Source organism: Saccostrea cucullata, unplaced genomic scaffold (genome assembly GCF_032062105.1).
Source record: "Saccostrea cucullata isolate Sc308-1 unplaced genomic scaffold, CSIRO_AGI_Scuc_v1 ctg14094, whole genome shotgun sequence".
Taxonomy (NCBI): Eukaryota; Metazoa; Mollusca; class Bivalvia; order Ostreida; family Ostreidae; genus Saccostrea; species Saccostrea cuccullata.
The window spans coordinates 191-15,522 of NW_026919254.1; the positions used below are offsets into that span (position 1 = coordinate 191).

Sequence of the window (15,332 nt, forward strand, 5' to 3'; positions counted from 1 at the left end):
TCTTTAAAATAGATTGGAAAATTCCAAATTGATACAAATAGTTTAGGAAAGCTATTTTACTTTTCACTTGCTACTTATTTCCACTCGATTTGGAACTTAGCCCCTGGCCTATTGAACCGCCTAATTTACATTCCGATAGACTTATCAAGAAATAAATTCCGCTAACTATCAAAAAGTTATCACAGAGACATGGAAATATATTGTTATCAACTGACTTTAAAAATTGTGTCTGATATATTTAATGCCGAGTTATTGTTATATTAAAATCGGTTGTTGTTTTCGATCTCGAATATCTATGAAACATGATTGAAAACAGAAAGTAGCGTGTTACTAGTTTAGTAGTAAGGCTAGTAAGTTAGCGTTTGTTGACCTTATCTTTATTTGTGTGTGTTTTCTGTAAATTTAGTTTAAAGATGTAATTTCGGATCGTGTGGCTAATTTTAAATTAGATTTAGATTTTAGAGAGACATAAATAGCTTGTATGTCTCTGGTAAGGGGGCGACCATTTCATTCCGAAGGGGGAAGGGTAATTTTTGGAAATAAATAATATGTCCTCGAAAATGTTGAAAATAGATAATCTGTCCTCGACTGCCAAGAAAATAAATAATATGTCCCTGAACAGGTGCTATTACCCCACCAACCCCCTCCCACTAATTTTGGACTTCTTTTGTTTGTCCGATTTTTTTGTAATGAAAAAATAAATACATACGAGTAGCAGTCTGTTCTTGATCTTATTGGAAATAAATAATCTGATTCGGACCCCCCTCCTTCAGATTCAAATGGTCATCTCCTAAGTACTTTGCAAATACAATATAGTATACATGTATCTGTATAAAAATATTTTAATCGGTTAATAAAACTTTTTTTCAGGCAATCCGAGGTACATTCATAACAGGATGTTTGAGAATGTTATTTTTTTAACATGCCTGTACTTCATTCAAGGACTGCCATATGGCTTACAAGCACGATTTCTTCCCGTATATTTTCGTTCACATGGGATGTCATTGACAGACATCAGCTTGTTCAAACTTCTCCTTACACCGTGGATGTTGAAAGCCCTATGGGCACCTTTTGTGGACAAGTATGGAAGTAAGAAGTCATGGCTAGCGTGGAGTATGGTGGGACTGATCTTTACCTGTTTGACAGGTGCCTTTACACCCCCTAAAACAATCGTACCTCTGGCAGTTGTGCTGTTCCTTTTTAATCTTCTAACATCGACTCAGGATATTGCAGTGGATGGGATTGCTATTCATGTTTTATCTGAAGCAGAACTTGGATATGGAAATATCGCACAAGTTGTTGGGTATAAGTTAGGTTCTATATTTGGGGGTGGTGTACTAATTTGGCTTAGTGACTACTTTGAATGGTCTTATTTACTCTTTAGTCTTGCCTTTGTGTATGTGATCTCATTGATGAATGTTGCCGTCCTTGTTCCATCCACTGACAATGACAAAAACAAAAAAGATTCAAAGGATAAAACAGCCAATAAAAAGGAGACCTTAGATGAGAAGCCTGAAAAGTCATGGTTTATACAGCATTTTATAGAAATTTTCCAGTCACCAGGTACATGGTGGATGATTGGTTTTGTTCTAGTTTATAAACTAGGTAAGTATCTTTTTCTGATAGAATTAAACAGTTTATTTACAAAGGACAATTTAAACCCCCCACCCCCTTCTTTTAAAAGCTAGTGTAAATTCTGCATCAATTTCATAAGAACATTTTATATGCATTTTGAACAAAAATTCATCCAAAATTATCTTCTTTCCTTGAATAGAAACAAGCAAAGTTGCTATGCCTTACTGTATATATGTAATATAATATTATTGCACATTACATTGACTTTAGGAGAACAAGGGGCCTTAAGCATGCTGCCCTTATTTCTGCTAGACAAGGGTATAACAGCCTCTTCCGTTGGATTTTGGACTGGTGTGGTGGGACAGGTGCTCTCTATACTGGGTTCCATTGTTGGGGGAGGCATTGTGTCTACCAGCAGGTAAAACAGTTACTGCTACATCTAGTTTGATTAAACACATGTACATGAAAATCGCAAGTTTGATTCAAGTTCATTCACCCAAAACACTCAAGTTACAATGTAAGAAATTCAGTTTGTGTCTCTTCCAAAGGAACAGACTACAGTATATTGCAGAAAAAAATACTAAGTTGGAGTGAAAGACAAATGTAACACCATTCATAATAATGGATGAAAAAATTCCCTTTCAGAATGACTGCATTAGTTCTGCATGATATATGTGCATTCAGACTTATCCCGATGTTATTTACAACTTTGGTTATATTTTCCTGGGTAGACAAGAGTCAGGTCTGTTTTGGTATGTATAAACATATTTGATTGTTTTAATACACCATTAAGAAATAACTGTATCTTCTTACACTGTATAATGTTAATATACATCTTTTTTTAGTTCTTGCCATTATTTCTATGTGCCTGATGTTGTTAACCAGTGGAATTGTGACTACCGCCACTTTTACTCTGATGATGCAGTGCTCCAAGAAGGCGCCTGATTATGTACAGGCCAGCCATTACACAACATTGGCTACTTTGGAGGTGCTAGGGAAGCTAGCGTTTTCCGTGGTTCTAGGATCGATCACTGATGCTATAGGATATGAATATGTGTTTATAATGTTTCTCGTGTTATCAGTCATGGCCATCCTGTTTATTCAACAGTGTCCAGAAGAACTGATTAAAAGTGAAGTAGAATTGACCATAAAGAAAAATGAATGATTTCATAATTTATTTTGATTGTGTGTGTATGCTTGTTGTGATCATGACAGTTAGTGAAAAAAATTTTAAAATTCCTTGATCTCAAATACTGTATACAGGGTTATTTTCGCCCGCTTTATTTTTACCCTTTCACACTAGCAAACAATTTTGCCCCATTTTAAATATGACAAGTCACAGTTTTGTTTAAGAAATTATACTGTATTCTTTGAATCCACCCCTTCTAAATTCGCCCGAGGTTAGGGCGAAAGGGGCCAAAATAAAATGGGCGAAAAACTTCCCTGTATACAGTAACATACCTTTTTGAAGTAAAGCAATTTTATTAGCCAAAAACCATTAATATCGATAACCCAAAACGAAGGACACAACATCTTTTACATACATGTACGTGTATATTATTGTGTGATTTATATTTAAAATAAAGCAAAGACGAGCATTGAAAATTACCCTTTCTTTTTATTTGTAATGCATTTTCATACATACTACCATTCCTAAGCACTGCACATTTATAAATTATTGAAATACCTGTATTAAACATTTAAGCAGTCATGGATACAATATTAGTATAACAAACTGCATTGTGATTTACTTGGTATACATATACATGTAATGCCAAAAAATTTTATCACAAAGAACAGTCTTGCAATAACATAGTAAATCACAAAGGTTGTAAAATAATTTTTTAACCTGTCTTTTGGACATACAGTTTATAACTTATTATGACAGGTTATCTTATTTATTGTGGTAAACACACAGATCAAGCATCCCCGTCATCTCCCTCATCCTCCCCCTCAAAATCTGGATCATTTGTATTGTCTTGTATTCTTACAACTCCTGAAGAATACGCAAAGGCCATCATTGCTGACAAGGCAAATATTCCTGCCAAAATCATATTGCGAGTTTTGTTTGGAAAGTCCAGTGCATCTTTCTTTAGTGCCTCACTTTTTTCTTGCTCTTTCTTCTTTATCCTCTCCATTTCTGAAATTTATTTACATGTATAATTTACATGATATCTGGTAATCAAACTTAATTTTAGCTCACTTAAGATTATAGGTTATGTGAGATATTCTGCTCGGAATTTGTCTATTGTCTGTCTATGTCGACTTCATAAACTTCTCACATTTTCATCCTTTTCCAGAATGGGACACTTTCAGCTGAACTTAATAGAAATTATTGTTGGGTGAAGGGGATTCAAAATATGAGCTAAATATATAACGAGATGTTTGTGAAACACTTATGCTCCCCCCCCCCCCCCCCACCTCTGGACATGCAATAAAATTGAATGTAAACTGCAAGTTATATGATTTTTTCCAAGTGCAAGGGGCATAACTCTGTCAAAAATTGCTCCATCATAAACAGAACTTGACATAGATATTCTTTTGATAATAAAGCAATATGCCCTTCCTCCTTTAAAGGGAGCATAAAATTCACGTATACATACAGGTAAAAATATAATCTTTAGTCTCCAGGCAAAATTTTCAGTCTAACTGTAGCCTTATGTTTGTACTGTATTTGACAATAACGCTACAGATCCTGTAATGCAAAAAAGGTGCAATTTACGGCGCAAGATTTTCTGTTCACAGTTGGGGAGAATTCCTCCATTTTCCAGCTTTGGTGAGTCAACTACATTTAAAAGTCACGTCTCGACCGGGACTCAAACCCAGGGCCTCTGGCGTACCGTGCCAGTGCTCTATCCACTGAGCTACTGAGTCCTGATATCAGAGCTGCCAACATTCTGAAATAAAAAATAGTAAGGTGTGGTCCGGGGACTGCTTAGGCCCCCTGCCGCTGAACTTGTTTTGTAAATGGACATGAAATTGGAGCAATTTGAGGAATGTTTCCATTTTGTTCACTTTAAAACATTGACATGAATGCGATCGGCCATCTAAAATCGAAACGATGATACAAAAAGTGTTGTAAGGATTATGAATATTTAATTATAATAGTAGAATCTGTAGACAGCCGGTTATGAAAATTCCGGTATTATAAACTTTGATTGAGAAAAAAAGAAATCGAAAAAATATAAAAAGAAATCGTAAGGCGTATTTTGGATGCTAATTTCAGAAGACTTACGCCAAAATCATAAGGGTTGGCAGCTCTGCAATATATTGACTAACTTTTAAGCACCTGTGAACCCGGTGTCATATTCCCCCTCTTTGTAGGAATTTTTTCCTCGAATTCTATAAGTTAAGGAAATGCATGAAGTATATTCCAAGTGAACAGTGGGTTTTGTGCGTTGGATGCCAAATCAGGTGGTGAAAAGTCAGCCTCAACTGACTTTCACGCACCTGTAAACCCGGTGACACCTGTTTATTTTATCCACCTTCTAAACCTTTATAATCATCTCTACAGACAAATAAACTCGTTTGTTTTGAATATTCTCCCAACCAACAAAAAATTCAAAACAAGATAGTTTATTGGTCTGTAGAGATGACTACAAAGGATTAGATGGTGGATAAAGTATACAGATTGGTTCCGGAATGTGTCTGGAATTGGGGAGTGACTTAAAGGTAGTTTATTGACCAATGCTGAAAAGTGAAGAAATTCTCCAGAACTGCACAGAAAACCCTGTGCCATAAATTGCACAATATTTGCATTATGGGATCTGTAGCATTATGGTCAAAGACTTAAATATAAAATCATAATGCTTAATAAAAGTTCTGCAGCTATAAAACCTGATACATGTAATAGCCATTATACAAACCAAACTTGAAACAAAGCAACGTTTCATGTATTTGTGAACTTACCCTCTTGAGACTGTGGAAAGAACCTGGATAATATTCTGTCAGTATGGTTACAGAGGTTTGGACAGTTCTTGATATGTATGACCAGTTGGTTGTTAGTCAGTGGTCCCTTTATAAGAGGAGCAATGTATCCAAATACCATGGCATCTAATGATGTGGGACTGAAAGAAATTGTGTGACTTATGTAATTGAGACTGTGACTGTATGTTCTTATTTCGATAAAATTCTTTATTTTTTGAAGTGAGGGAATAGTTGTACAAGTAAATGTACCCAGGTACATGTATATGAGTCTTATCAATCTTTTCTGAGGGTTCATGACCTTTAAACTGTATGTACTAGGAATTGTAAATAAAAGTAATGTTAATCTAATTTTTATGTGTATAAAATTGTATTTACATATCTCCAAAGAAAAAGTCTTGTTCTCCCAGTTTGTAGGACAGATGATTTATACATTCTTTAGCTTCTTTATATATCTATAAAATAAAAAATATTTGATTTTGTCACTACTTTAAGTGGCAATCTCTGTGAGCATATCAAAGGATTTGCTTTGTTTAGCAGATAATTTTACATCACTTTTTATTAAAGATGACACAGTGAAATAATTGGAATAAAACGTTCAGAATTAAATATAAATGCTGAGATGACTTGTACCAGTTTGTCAATCTCCTGTTCAGTCAGATCTGGCTTCGTGAGTGGTGTGTACACAGAGTCTGTAGCTGAGGACATCATTTTCTGTGGTACATAGAGGCTGAGTGGAAACCCACACATTCTGGCATAGAGTGGTCGAGTGGTCTCCGTGTACGCCTGGGCATCTACCCACCAACTGTGTAACTACATGTAATATACAAATACAGGGGTATCATTCATAGAATAGATTTGTCAGTGTGAAATAATTCCTCTTGCCTACAATTTTGTTTTAATCAATTATTTGAAACTTCCTTGCTAAGGAAGTGAAAGGAAACGAACATACATGTAACAAAAAAAAAAATGTATGAGAAATTCTGCAGAGAAAAATGAGTGAAACAGACAGAGTGACAGACAGGGGTAGCAACATCTAGAAAGGTGTAACTATAAAGGAGAAACAAGACTTACAAATGCAGGTTTTAATTTTTCTTCCAGGAAATGAACGAAAGCTTTGTTATCTGCTTGAATCCTCCTGGATAACGATACATCATTTCCACAATTCTGAAAAAATTGTTAAGTACATGCACAAATTGTAATTCATAAAACCAATAAAAGTGAATCAATAAAGTTCAATTGTTTTTAAAATTTATGTTTAACAAATTCATTTATATTTCAGTTCTATATACAAGTTATTAGCACAATCAATACACTAACATAAACTGTTCCTTTGTATTAATTTTTCTCTCTCGATATGTTAATATCCACAGCTAGTACAATTTCGAGCAGAAATAAAAGTTGAATTAACATTCAATATGCCTCCATTACAGTATTTAAATAGTATACATAATGTTTATTATTGTAAAATATTTAAATACCTGTTCTTTTAAGTAATTGTAAATGCTTATAACATCGGATTTTACTGTGTCTCCATCCTTGAAAACAGGCAACTTACCTGCAAAAAAAAAAGTTATTCAAGTGAAATCCTATGGTAAAGCTGTACATACGAAAATATCAAACATTTAAAGCAAGGGTAAGGCAGCAATACACCTTCTTTAATCTACCATTTTGTTTCAAATGAAGGGTATAAAACACTTGCACTTTTTTGGGGAGGGGCTGAAACTTGGTGTAAATGCTGCCTACCCTCAGCTTTGTGGAGTCTCAAGGTGAAGCCTGCTCTGGCAATTTCAACAAATGACATGAAAGGCAGGCAGAACAAACAATTTGCTTAAATGATGGCCAATGATCTTAAGTTTTATACCAGATGGTGATCTCAATGGATTACTTCTTGGTATAACTTTTACTGGTATTCCTGAAAACTTGCAGTATGCCTGTAAAAATAGAAGAGCAGAAATCAACCATGGTAGATTCGGTATAATCACTACATTTACACTTATGTGTTACTGTTACATTAATTTCTACATAGCTTTATATACCTATCATAAATATGTTTATTTATTATTATTATTGAGAGTCAGAGCGGAGGCCATTTTGAAAAGTGGGAATTCAGCGACACCAGCTGGTGTCGCAACTCTGCCTTACCTTCTACAACTTCATTTTGCTGATCTAACTTCTGATACACAAGAAATCAGTAAATGGGTGATTCCTCTACAACTTAATCATCATATAAAGGATGTTATCGCCATTTAAATGACTTTGTCGCTGACAAATGGAGCATCACTTGAATAAAGTCTCCTTCTCGTATGATGCCTCATTTGTCTGTTTCAATGGCAATAGCATTTAAACAGTTGTTGTCGCTGAATTCTCACTTTTCAATATGGCCTCCGCTATGACTCTTTCCTGCACGTCACAATTTAAAAAGCAGGGGTTAGAGTAAGAAAAATCTAAGATTACCAACTGAGCTAAATGGCCACATGCAATCAACCCCAATTGAAAGCCACACTCCTTGCTATTTAAAGGTCTTAACCCAAGGACACTATCTCGGCTTCACCTGCAAGTCCAAGGGAAGTCAACAGCACAAAATCTCTAACAGGAGAGGAAAAAATGGGACTGATGAGACCATGAGCCAAATACAGACCCCAAGAAAGTCCAGTCAGGTGCTCTACCAACAGAGCTAGCTGGCCAAGGGAGATTGAACCCATATGAGTATCACTGTCATGGTTGAGAATTGTTAATTTTCTCACCTGGGTTTTATTTGTTTGTTTTAAAGATACAACACATTCCTTTTAAATTGGGAAAAATTAGCTACATGCTCACCAAATAGGAGAGAATTATCAGTAAAATAATGATTAAAAATAGGCCTGTGGGCCACATCGTTCACCTGGCACATTATTTTAATAAGCAAACTTGTGAAAGCTTGAATTAAAATAACTTAACACGATCATCAAGTAGCTAATAAAGCTACTTAGGTTTGTCTAGCTGCAAAGTTAAATGCAGTCATTGTACTGCACAGGCACTGAACAGCTGTAAAAAACCTTATTATTTCAAAATACATATTTTCATAAATAGATGACATCCAATTAAGAAAAACAAAATAACTATTCCATTTTTTGGGTATTACCTTGACAGCTAAACATTTATAATCAATCGAAGGTAAGCCCCAGTCCCCCGACCATATTTCTAATGTTTTTATTTCGTCTGCCATTCTGTGGTGGAGGACATGCGGGTTGACAAAATTTTAGACAATGCAATCCTGAAAATTTCGAGCTAAAGGGGTTTCGATATTTCCAACTATAATTACGCTTGAATGATATAAAAATAATTTGGAGGATTCAAAACATAGTTTAAGTATATACGTATTTAATAATTAAAATTTAAGTCTTCTGAAAACCCATAACCATTCTACACATTTTATACGGATTTGACACGGTTTAATTTTAAGTACTATAGCTCTCTATTATTATCCGGTGTGAAAATGGCGGTTGTTGGAATAATAACAATTGCTACTTTATCCGTTTTATCGGAAATATGACTTTGTACACCTTTCATTCAAATGACAGTTATGCTGGTTTGGTTTCATAAGATGTAACCGACAGAAAATATTTCAAATTTGTGAAAAGAACTCGCAGACTGAAAGGTAAGAATGGCTTAGGATGTGATCACAGGTCCTTGTCTTAGGCATTGGGTTATAAACATGAATACCTATTGAATATGTGAAAGAGTAAAGGTATGCAGGTTCCTTAAAAGGTGTCTGATGCACTGGATTCATCTATAAAATAACTCTGCATCTTGTCATCTACCGTCCGGCGTCCACACTTGGTGATCTTACATATTCACTTGTTGAACAGGTTCACTACAATCACTAGATTTAGCTACGCAGGTAGAATTACCTGCGTAGCTTTTATATGTTTTATGGTGTGACCGTTGGGGCGAGCGCAGTTCTGTACAATCATAAACCTACACATGTACTGCCTATCATTCAAGAAAAAGAAAGAAGAAAGAAGAAAACAAAACAATTAAAAGAAATCACTTCCCAAGCATCAGGATCGAGATTCCAAACTTCTCGGAAAGTTTCCGACAAAATCGAAAAATACCCGAACTGTTAAAGTGACGAAAATATGATGTCAGATAAAGAGTCCTGTTGGCATAGGACGCAAACGATACTTTTGTGGTATGGAGATTGCATTAAATCATTGTTTGTAATTTTTTTCAAGTAAATCGTTGCTATGTTTTAGCCACCATGTTGCCATGCACTGCAAAGGATTATTATTATTACCTGGACTCATAAAAATTTCTTGAAATATTTTGCAGATTTTAACGTGAATTTCCTCTGTTTGTACATGTTAGTCTATTTAGTTCGGTATGCGAGTGGCACTTCGCACCGCCTCGCTGTGCTCATGCATATCGGATATCAGACAGGCAGGCCAGTCTAGATCGATTTAAATCCAAGTCCTACAAACACACTAATAAACTGCTGTTTTTCACCATTATTTTAAGCGTACGAATGACCAAAAACAATAGGGTTCCATTTTAGATAAGTCGAACATAAAAAATTCAATATAATCAAATCAATATGCTTTGATTTTGGGGGAAAAAAGCAGTTCAAAATTGGGAAAAAATCGGTAATTTTTGAGAGGGGAAAGGGTCAATATTCAGACCTAAATTGAGTGTAGAAAAATCACTGAAAGCTTGAATTGTATTTTGTAAGATTGATGTCTATTATTTTTTTTACCCAATAAATTCAAACAGAAGGTCGGCTGTCTCCGTATGCTGCGAATATTTGTCTACCACTAATGGTCGAGAGACTCTTTCCATTTCAATTTTTAGAAGGAGTTGAAGATACTACTGGTGATATAGCACAAAGTTCTTTACAAGCAATGGAAACCACAAAAGAGCCTGGTAAATTTACATTTTTTTAAGCAATTATACATTGTAAAACTAGTTCAAGCCATAGCTATTTATGGCACGCCAAATTCACAAAAATGAGCTAAACATAGTTTCACAGTCGATAAACTAGGTTTATCAATTGTAAACTATAGTTTACAGACTGTAAACTATATAGTTAACAACGTTAATCTATATTTTACTTCTGTAAACCATAGTTAACGCGATATTCTATGTTTCACAACCGTAAACTATACTTATACCGAAAACAATCATTTGCGATTGCAAGACATAGATTATCTGATAAATACAGTTTCACTAAACTATAGTTAACGATCTGATAAATATAGTTTCACGATTTGTAAACTATGGTTTACAACTCTTAACTATAGTTAATGATCTTAAATTATAGTTTACAAACTTGAATCTATATATATACATGTATATATATGTTTATCAACAAAATCTATTGTTAACGTTCTATTACAGACAGATAAACTTGTATTAGCTGCATAGCATTCGTAAATTATAGTTAACAACTGTTAAATATAGTTATACAGATGAAAACTATACTTAACAAATCATTAACTATAGTTTACGGTTTGTAAACTATAGTTTACAGTCGATAAATTTTTTTCTATCATTTGTGAAACTAGGTTTGGCTCATTTTTGTGAATTTGGCGTGCCATAGCTATTTGTAAAATTCAACAAATGATCAATATTGTTTGGCATGAGACCAATACATTTGCATCCACTGAAGTTTTTTTTATTTATTCTTTATAAAAACGTTTATCAGTCAGTAAATACCATTTAAACCCTTTTTAATACCACCTGCTCAAAATTTCATTTTCAATCTATAAAACGTGACATGCTAGTACAAATCTATATTCTATATTAAAGATTCAAGTGTATTCAAATCTTGTCCCCCTCATGGATAAGGTTAGGCTACAATGGAACTCCAAAGTGTTAATTAAGCAATTAATCATTAGGTTTTGAATGATGTACTGTATAGCAGGTTAAAATCGCGGTCGGAAAAGATCGCGATTTGTTCAATTTTTAGCATATCGCAGTCGTTTGAATTCATGAAAGGAAAAACCATTCCTTAAGTAGTATTAGTACGCATTTTCTGTAGGTATATATTGTGTGAACTCTATTTCCCATCTCTATAGTATATTGCGAAAGTCTATAATGTATATATCACGCATATCAGAGAGAAAAGTAAAGTCTATATATTAAATATGTCGATTTTGATCCAGGCTTAAAAAAAATAATGAAACACCATTTGACCCCCTTCCTGTGTATTGAATAGCATAGATTTCCATTCACTATATATACAAAAACGTGTAATGTAAATATATAGGAATATTAATAGGGAAAAATATACTGATGAAGAACAGCAGGTCAGAGTGACTTGGTTGAGCACTAAGTCCAATAGATCTCTTGTTTATTTTCATTCTGGCGGCTATCACTGTGAATATTATTTGTGCTCAATACTTTGGATTTTTAACTATCATCTTCTAACATTTTCTTCTGTTCTTTCATCCTATGAAGTAGCTACATGATATAGTATTTTTTTTCATAATAGATTTGGAAAGTCGTAATAGCCAGCCAGAAAGTCATTATACTGCAAGCCAATTCTCTGACTGTAGCAGTGAGTATTTCATTTTTAGCTCATCCGAGCCAAAGGCTCAAGTGAGCTTTTTTGATCAAAATTTGTCTGTTGTTGTCATCGTTTTTGTTGTCCTTGTAAACTTTTCACATTTTCATCTTCTTCTCAAGAACCACTCGACCAATTTCAACCAAATTTGGCACAAAGTATCCTTGGGTTAAGGGGATTAAATTTTGTTCAAATTAAGGGCAAAGCCAATGTTTTAAACTCCCTGTAAAATTAGGTATACATGTAGGACAGTTTGCCTGTGAAAGTTGTCTGCCCTGCTAAAAATTTACTAGTCCGAAAAAAAAATTGGGTGTTTTATATGTTTGTTTTAGCAATAATGTGAATGGGACCAGTTCACTATATATTTGATCCTGGACCTATAAGCTGATGAATTTTACCTGCTTGCTTGTCCTACTTTGCAACCAAAAATATTTTAATTTTAAATTATGGAAAATTTTTAAATGTCCAATCGGGCAGCAATACAGGTGAATGTGTCCGTCCGTAACAAATATCGTGCGTCTTGGGCGGTTGAGTGCATTGTTATTTCAAACACTGGCCAAGCCCTCTTCCAAGGGGAGATAATTATGAATTAATGAAAAATTAATGGCATCTTTTAAAAATCTTCTCCTGAACCATTGGACCAGGAAAGATGAAACACACGTGGAAGCATCCACAGGTAGTGTAGATTCAATTTTTTTCAAATCATGACCCCCGTGGGTAGGGCGGGGCCACAATGGCTGATCAAAGTTTTTCATAGGAATACATAGGTGAATCATGTGATTGGTCAAATATCAAATGACAGAATGTCCCCACTTAGGTAATTAACTTTATAACATCAGACAAGACTTGTCAGAATGAACTAAGGCCAAGATAGATAAATAATATGTTTCCTATTCCAACCTTAGAAAAAATAGGGTAGATTGGTAGGGATAACATTTTATTTTATGTTAACATTTTATTGGCTATAGGGTTGGATACCGTTAAGGATGAAACGGTATGATACCATACCGGTATTTTTTAAACGATACGGTATTTTTATCGGTACGGTACTATACCTTGATGAATGAGAATCCGGGCTTATTTTTTAACATATTACTGCTTATAACCAAACTTTTAATGTTATAATCTAAAATGTGTTAAATATATTCTATTTCTATAATTCAACCTTTTATTAAATGATCAACAAAACAAATTAATCTGAAACTCTATAAAATAAAAAATAAGATTACAAACGCTGCCGTCTAATTCTCTGCTAAATGACAGCTGATCGCTTCATCCGGTCGCCATTTTGCTTGGTAGCACTTAACGACAAAACATGAGAAATGGAGAGAGATGACATCACAAATTCGCAATGTTTTGCCTTTTTAATTGACAATTTCTATCAGTTTCTATTAATAAAACTGAAACAAGATTAATTTAAATATTTTTAATACACATTGGTCTCCCTCGAATATCGTCTGTAGAAAGGAAACTTGTATCTTACTTAGTACTGATTTCGTTAATTAGCCTACCCTTTCAATGTATCGATAATTCCATTTTGGCATGTCTGGAATCTTTTTTAAAAAATAATTTTAAATGTATAACAATGCTTTAAAGATCAAGAAATACCGTTATCAGTACCGGTATAAAATGAAACGGTATTTTACCGGTATTTTTGAAGTAACTATTCGGTACAGTACTGGTACCGTGTACCGGTGTCCAACCCTAATTGGCTAGCATGTTGCCAGTTTTCCCCCAGGAAAAAAACACTATTTCTGATTAATGTGCATATAAAAAGCATTTTCTTGAACCAGTAGTGATCAAGATTGTAATACTGGAAAGGTTTACTCCTGGAAAGATATAAGTAGGAAAAATATTCAGGATTTACTCCTATTTTTTAGGGTCAGTCAAGGAACAGGAAACACAAAATTTATTTATCTAAGCCCTATAAAATGGTAGTAACACTTAAGGAATGTTTTTAAGTTTTGTGTGAGTTATTGGTGTGTGAATCACACAGACTTGTCACGTAGGCATATTTCACAACACTTAAAATCATTCCTTATACAGTGGAGCCTCATTTATCTGGACGCTTTGGTTCCCAGTCAATTTGTCCGGATATGTGAAGCGTCCGGATATCTGAATTACCATTTTAACAAGATACAAAAACATCAAAAAATTCTGTTCCGATGAAAAACCGTTCGGATACTAAAGCATCCGGATATCTGGCGTCCGGATATCTGAAGATCCACTGTATTTACATTTTATATGTTTGGAAGCAACTAAAATATACTCAATATTTGAATATCTGTCTGTTAACTTATTCACATTTTCAACCCTTCTCAATAACCACTTGGCCAATTTTCATCAAATTTGGTATAAAACATCCTTGGGTAAAGGAAAAATAATCTGAAAAAATGAGGGGTGTAACTAGCTTCAGATCTGTAGCTGTGTGAAAAAATATATATTGATAGACCGAAGAGCTACAGTGCCACCCATTGAAAAAAATGTATATTTATTGCGCACAAAAAAGTGTGCTCTGTTTTCGATTTATTTCTTCCAAATTCTTACCTCAATTGCATAAAAGGGCAGATTTTTAAGATTTTCTCTCTCCTTTATCAAGTATTCTCGTAGTTGACATCTGAATGAAGCATATTGGGCTGAATTATCTTTGAAACCAAAATGGCAGTATAAATAAGCGAAATGTTCAATGATTACAATATCAGAGTCAGGAGGACTATAAACAACAATTATGACGAATGTTTTGTTGTAAAAAGAGTCAAAGAATATGTTAGCAACACACGGTTAGTAATTTTTGTGCGCAATAAATAGACAGTTTTTTCAATGGGTGGCTCTGTAGCTCTCTAGTCTATCAATAATTTTTTTTCAAAGAGCTACAGATCTGCAGCTAAAATTTTCTATGCTTAAACATGTTGACAGAATGAAGCCTTCTGTATTTAGGACTTGAATACCGGTAATCAAATTGACAGCATCATAGCTTTTTATAACCCCTGCAAAAGAAGCTTGAGAGGTATACATTACAGAATTACCTTGTCCATCTGTCTGTCTAACAGCTGTACTTGCAATCATGCCCAGATTATAACTTTATAATTGTGGAAAAATAAAATCTAGAACTTTAAAACAAAGGTTTCAAGACCTGAGGAATTATCTGATCCATTTTAGGTCATTCTAGCAAGATCAAGCTCAAAGGCAGAAAAGTAGAAGAAAAAAAAAACGTGTGTCTGGTGTTTTACTCTAATAAATAAGATGTATAGAAGTTCAAACTTTGTACAATAACATGTCTTTAATATGC

General features: G+C 34.2%; 2 protein-coding genes across 2 annotated transcripts; one reads left to right on the forward strand and one right to left on the reverse strand.

Annotated features, from left to right (window-relative positions):
• Positions 1 to 336: 336 nt before the first annotated feature.
• Positions 337 to 3,163, forward strand: LOC134283209 (major facilitator superfamily domain-containing protein 3-like). Its single transcript, XM_062765661.1, has 5 exons — positions 337 to 350; positions 871 to 1,605; positions 1,846 to 1,993; positions 2,221 to 2,327; positions 2,421 to 3,163. The coding sequence occupies exons 2-5, from the start codon at positions 897 to 899 to the stop codon at positions 2,738 to 2,740; spliced, it is 1,284 nt and encodes a 427-aa protein (XP_062621645.1). The 5' UTR covers positions 337 to 350; positions 871 to 896; the 3' UTR covers positions 2,741 to 3,163.
• Positions 3,164 to 3,173: 10 nt separating this feature from the next.
• LOC134283220 (metaxin-1-like) lies at positions 3,174 to 8,761 on the reverse strand. Its single transcript, XM_062765671.1, has 8 exons — positions 8,624 to 8,761; positions 7,364 to 7,433; positions 6,981 to 7,057; positions 6,574 to 6,666; positions 6,133 to 6,312; positions 5,878 to 5,954; positions 5,485 to 5,642; positions 3,174 to 3,715 (listed from the first exon to the last, which is right to left on the reverse strand). Exons 1-8 carry the CDS (start codon positions 8,705 to 8,707, stop codon positions 3,495 to 3,497), a joined length of 960 nt encoding a protein of 319 aa, XP_062621655.1. The 5' UTR covers positions 8,708 to 8,761; the 3' UTR covers positions 3,174 to 3,494.
• Between the last annotated feature and the right edge of the window lie 6,571 nt (positions 8,762 to 15,332).

Bases quoted from the DNA above. Each gene is read 5' to 3' on its own strand.
- LOC134283220 (XM_062765671.1), bottom strand. From the start codon at position 8,707: ATGGCAGACGAAATAAAAACATTAGAAATATGGTCGGGGGACTGGGGC. The intron at 7,058-7,363 runs GTATAAAACTTA...TTTTTTTTGCAG, and splicing joins TCCATTGAGATCACCATCTG to GTAAGTTGCCTGTTTTCAAG. The intron at 6,667-6,980 runs GTATTTAAATAT...CAATTTTTTCAG, and splicing joins ACAATTACTTAAAAGAACAG to AATTGTGGAAATGATGTATC.
- LOC134283209 (XM_062765661.1), top strand. From the start codon at position 897: ATGTTTGAGAATGTTATTTTTTTAACATGCCTGTACTTCATTCAAGGA. The intron at 1,994-2,220 runs GTAAAACAGTTA...ATTCCCTTTCAG, and splicing joins GGCATTGTGTCTACCAGCAG to AATGACTGCATTAGTTCTGC. The intron at 2,328-2,420 runs GTATGTATAAAC...ATCTTTTTTTAG, and splicing joins CAAGAGTCAGGTCTGTTTTG to TTCTTGCCATTATTTCTATG.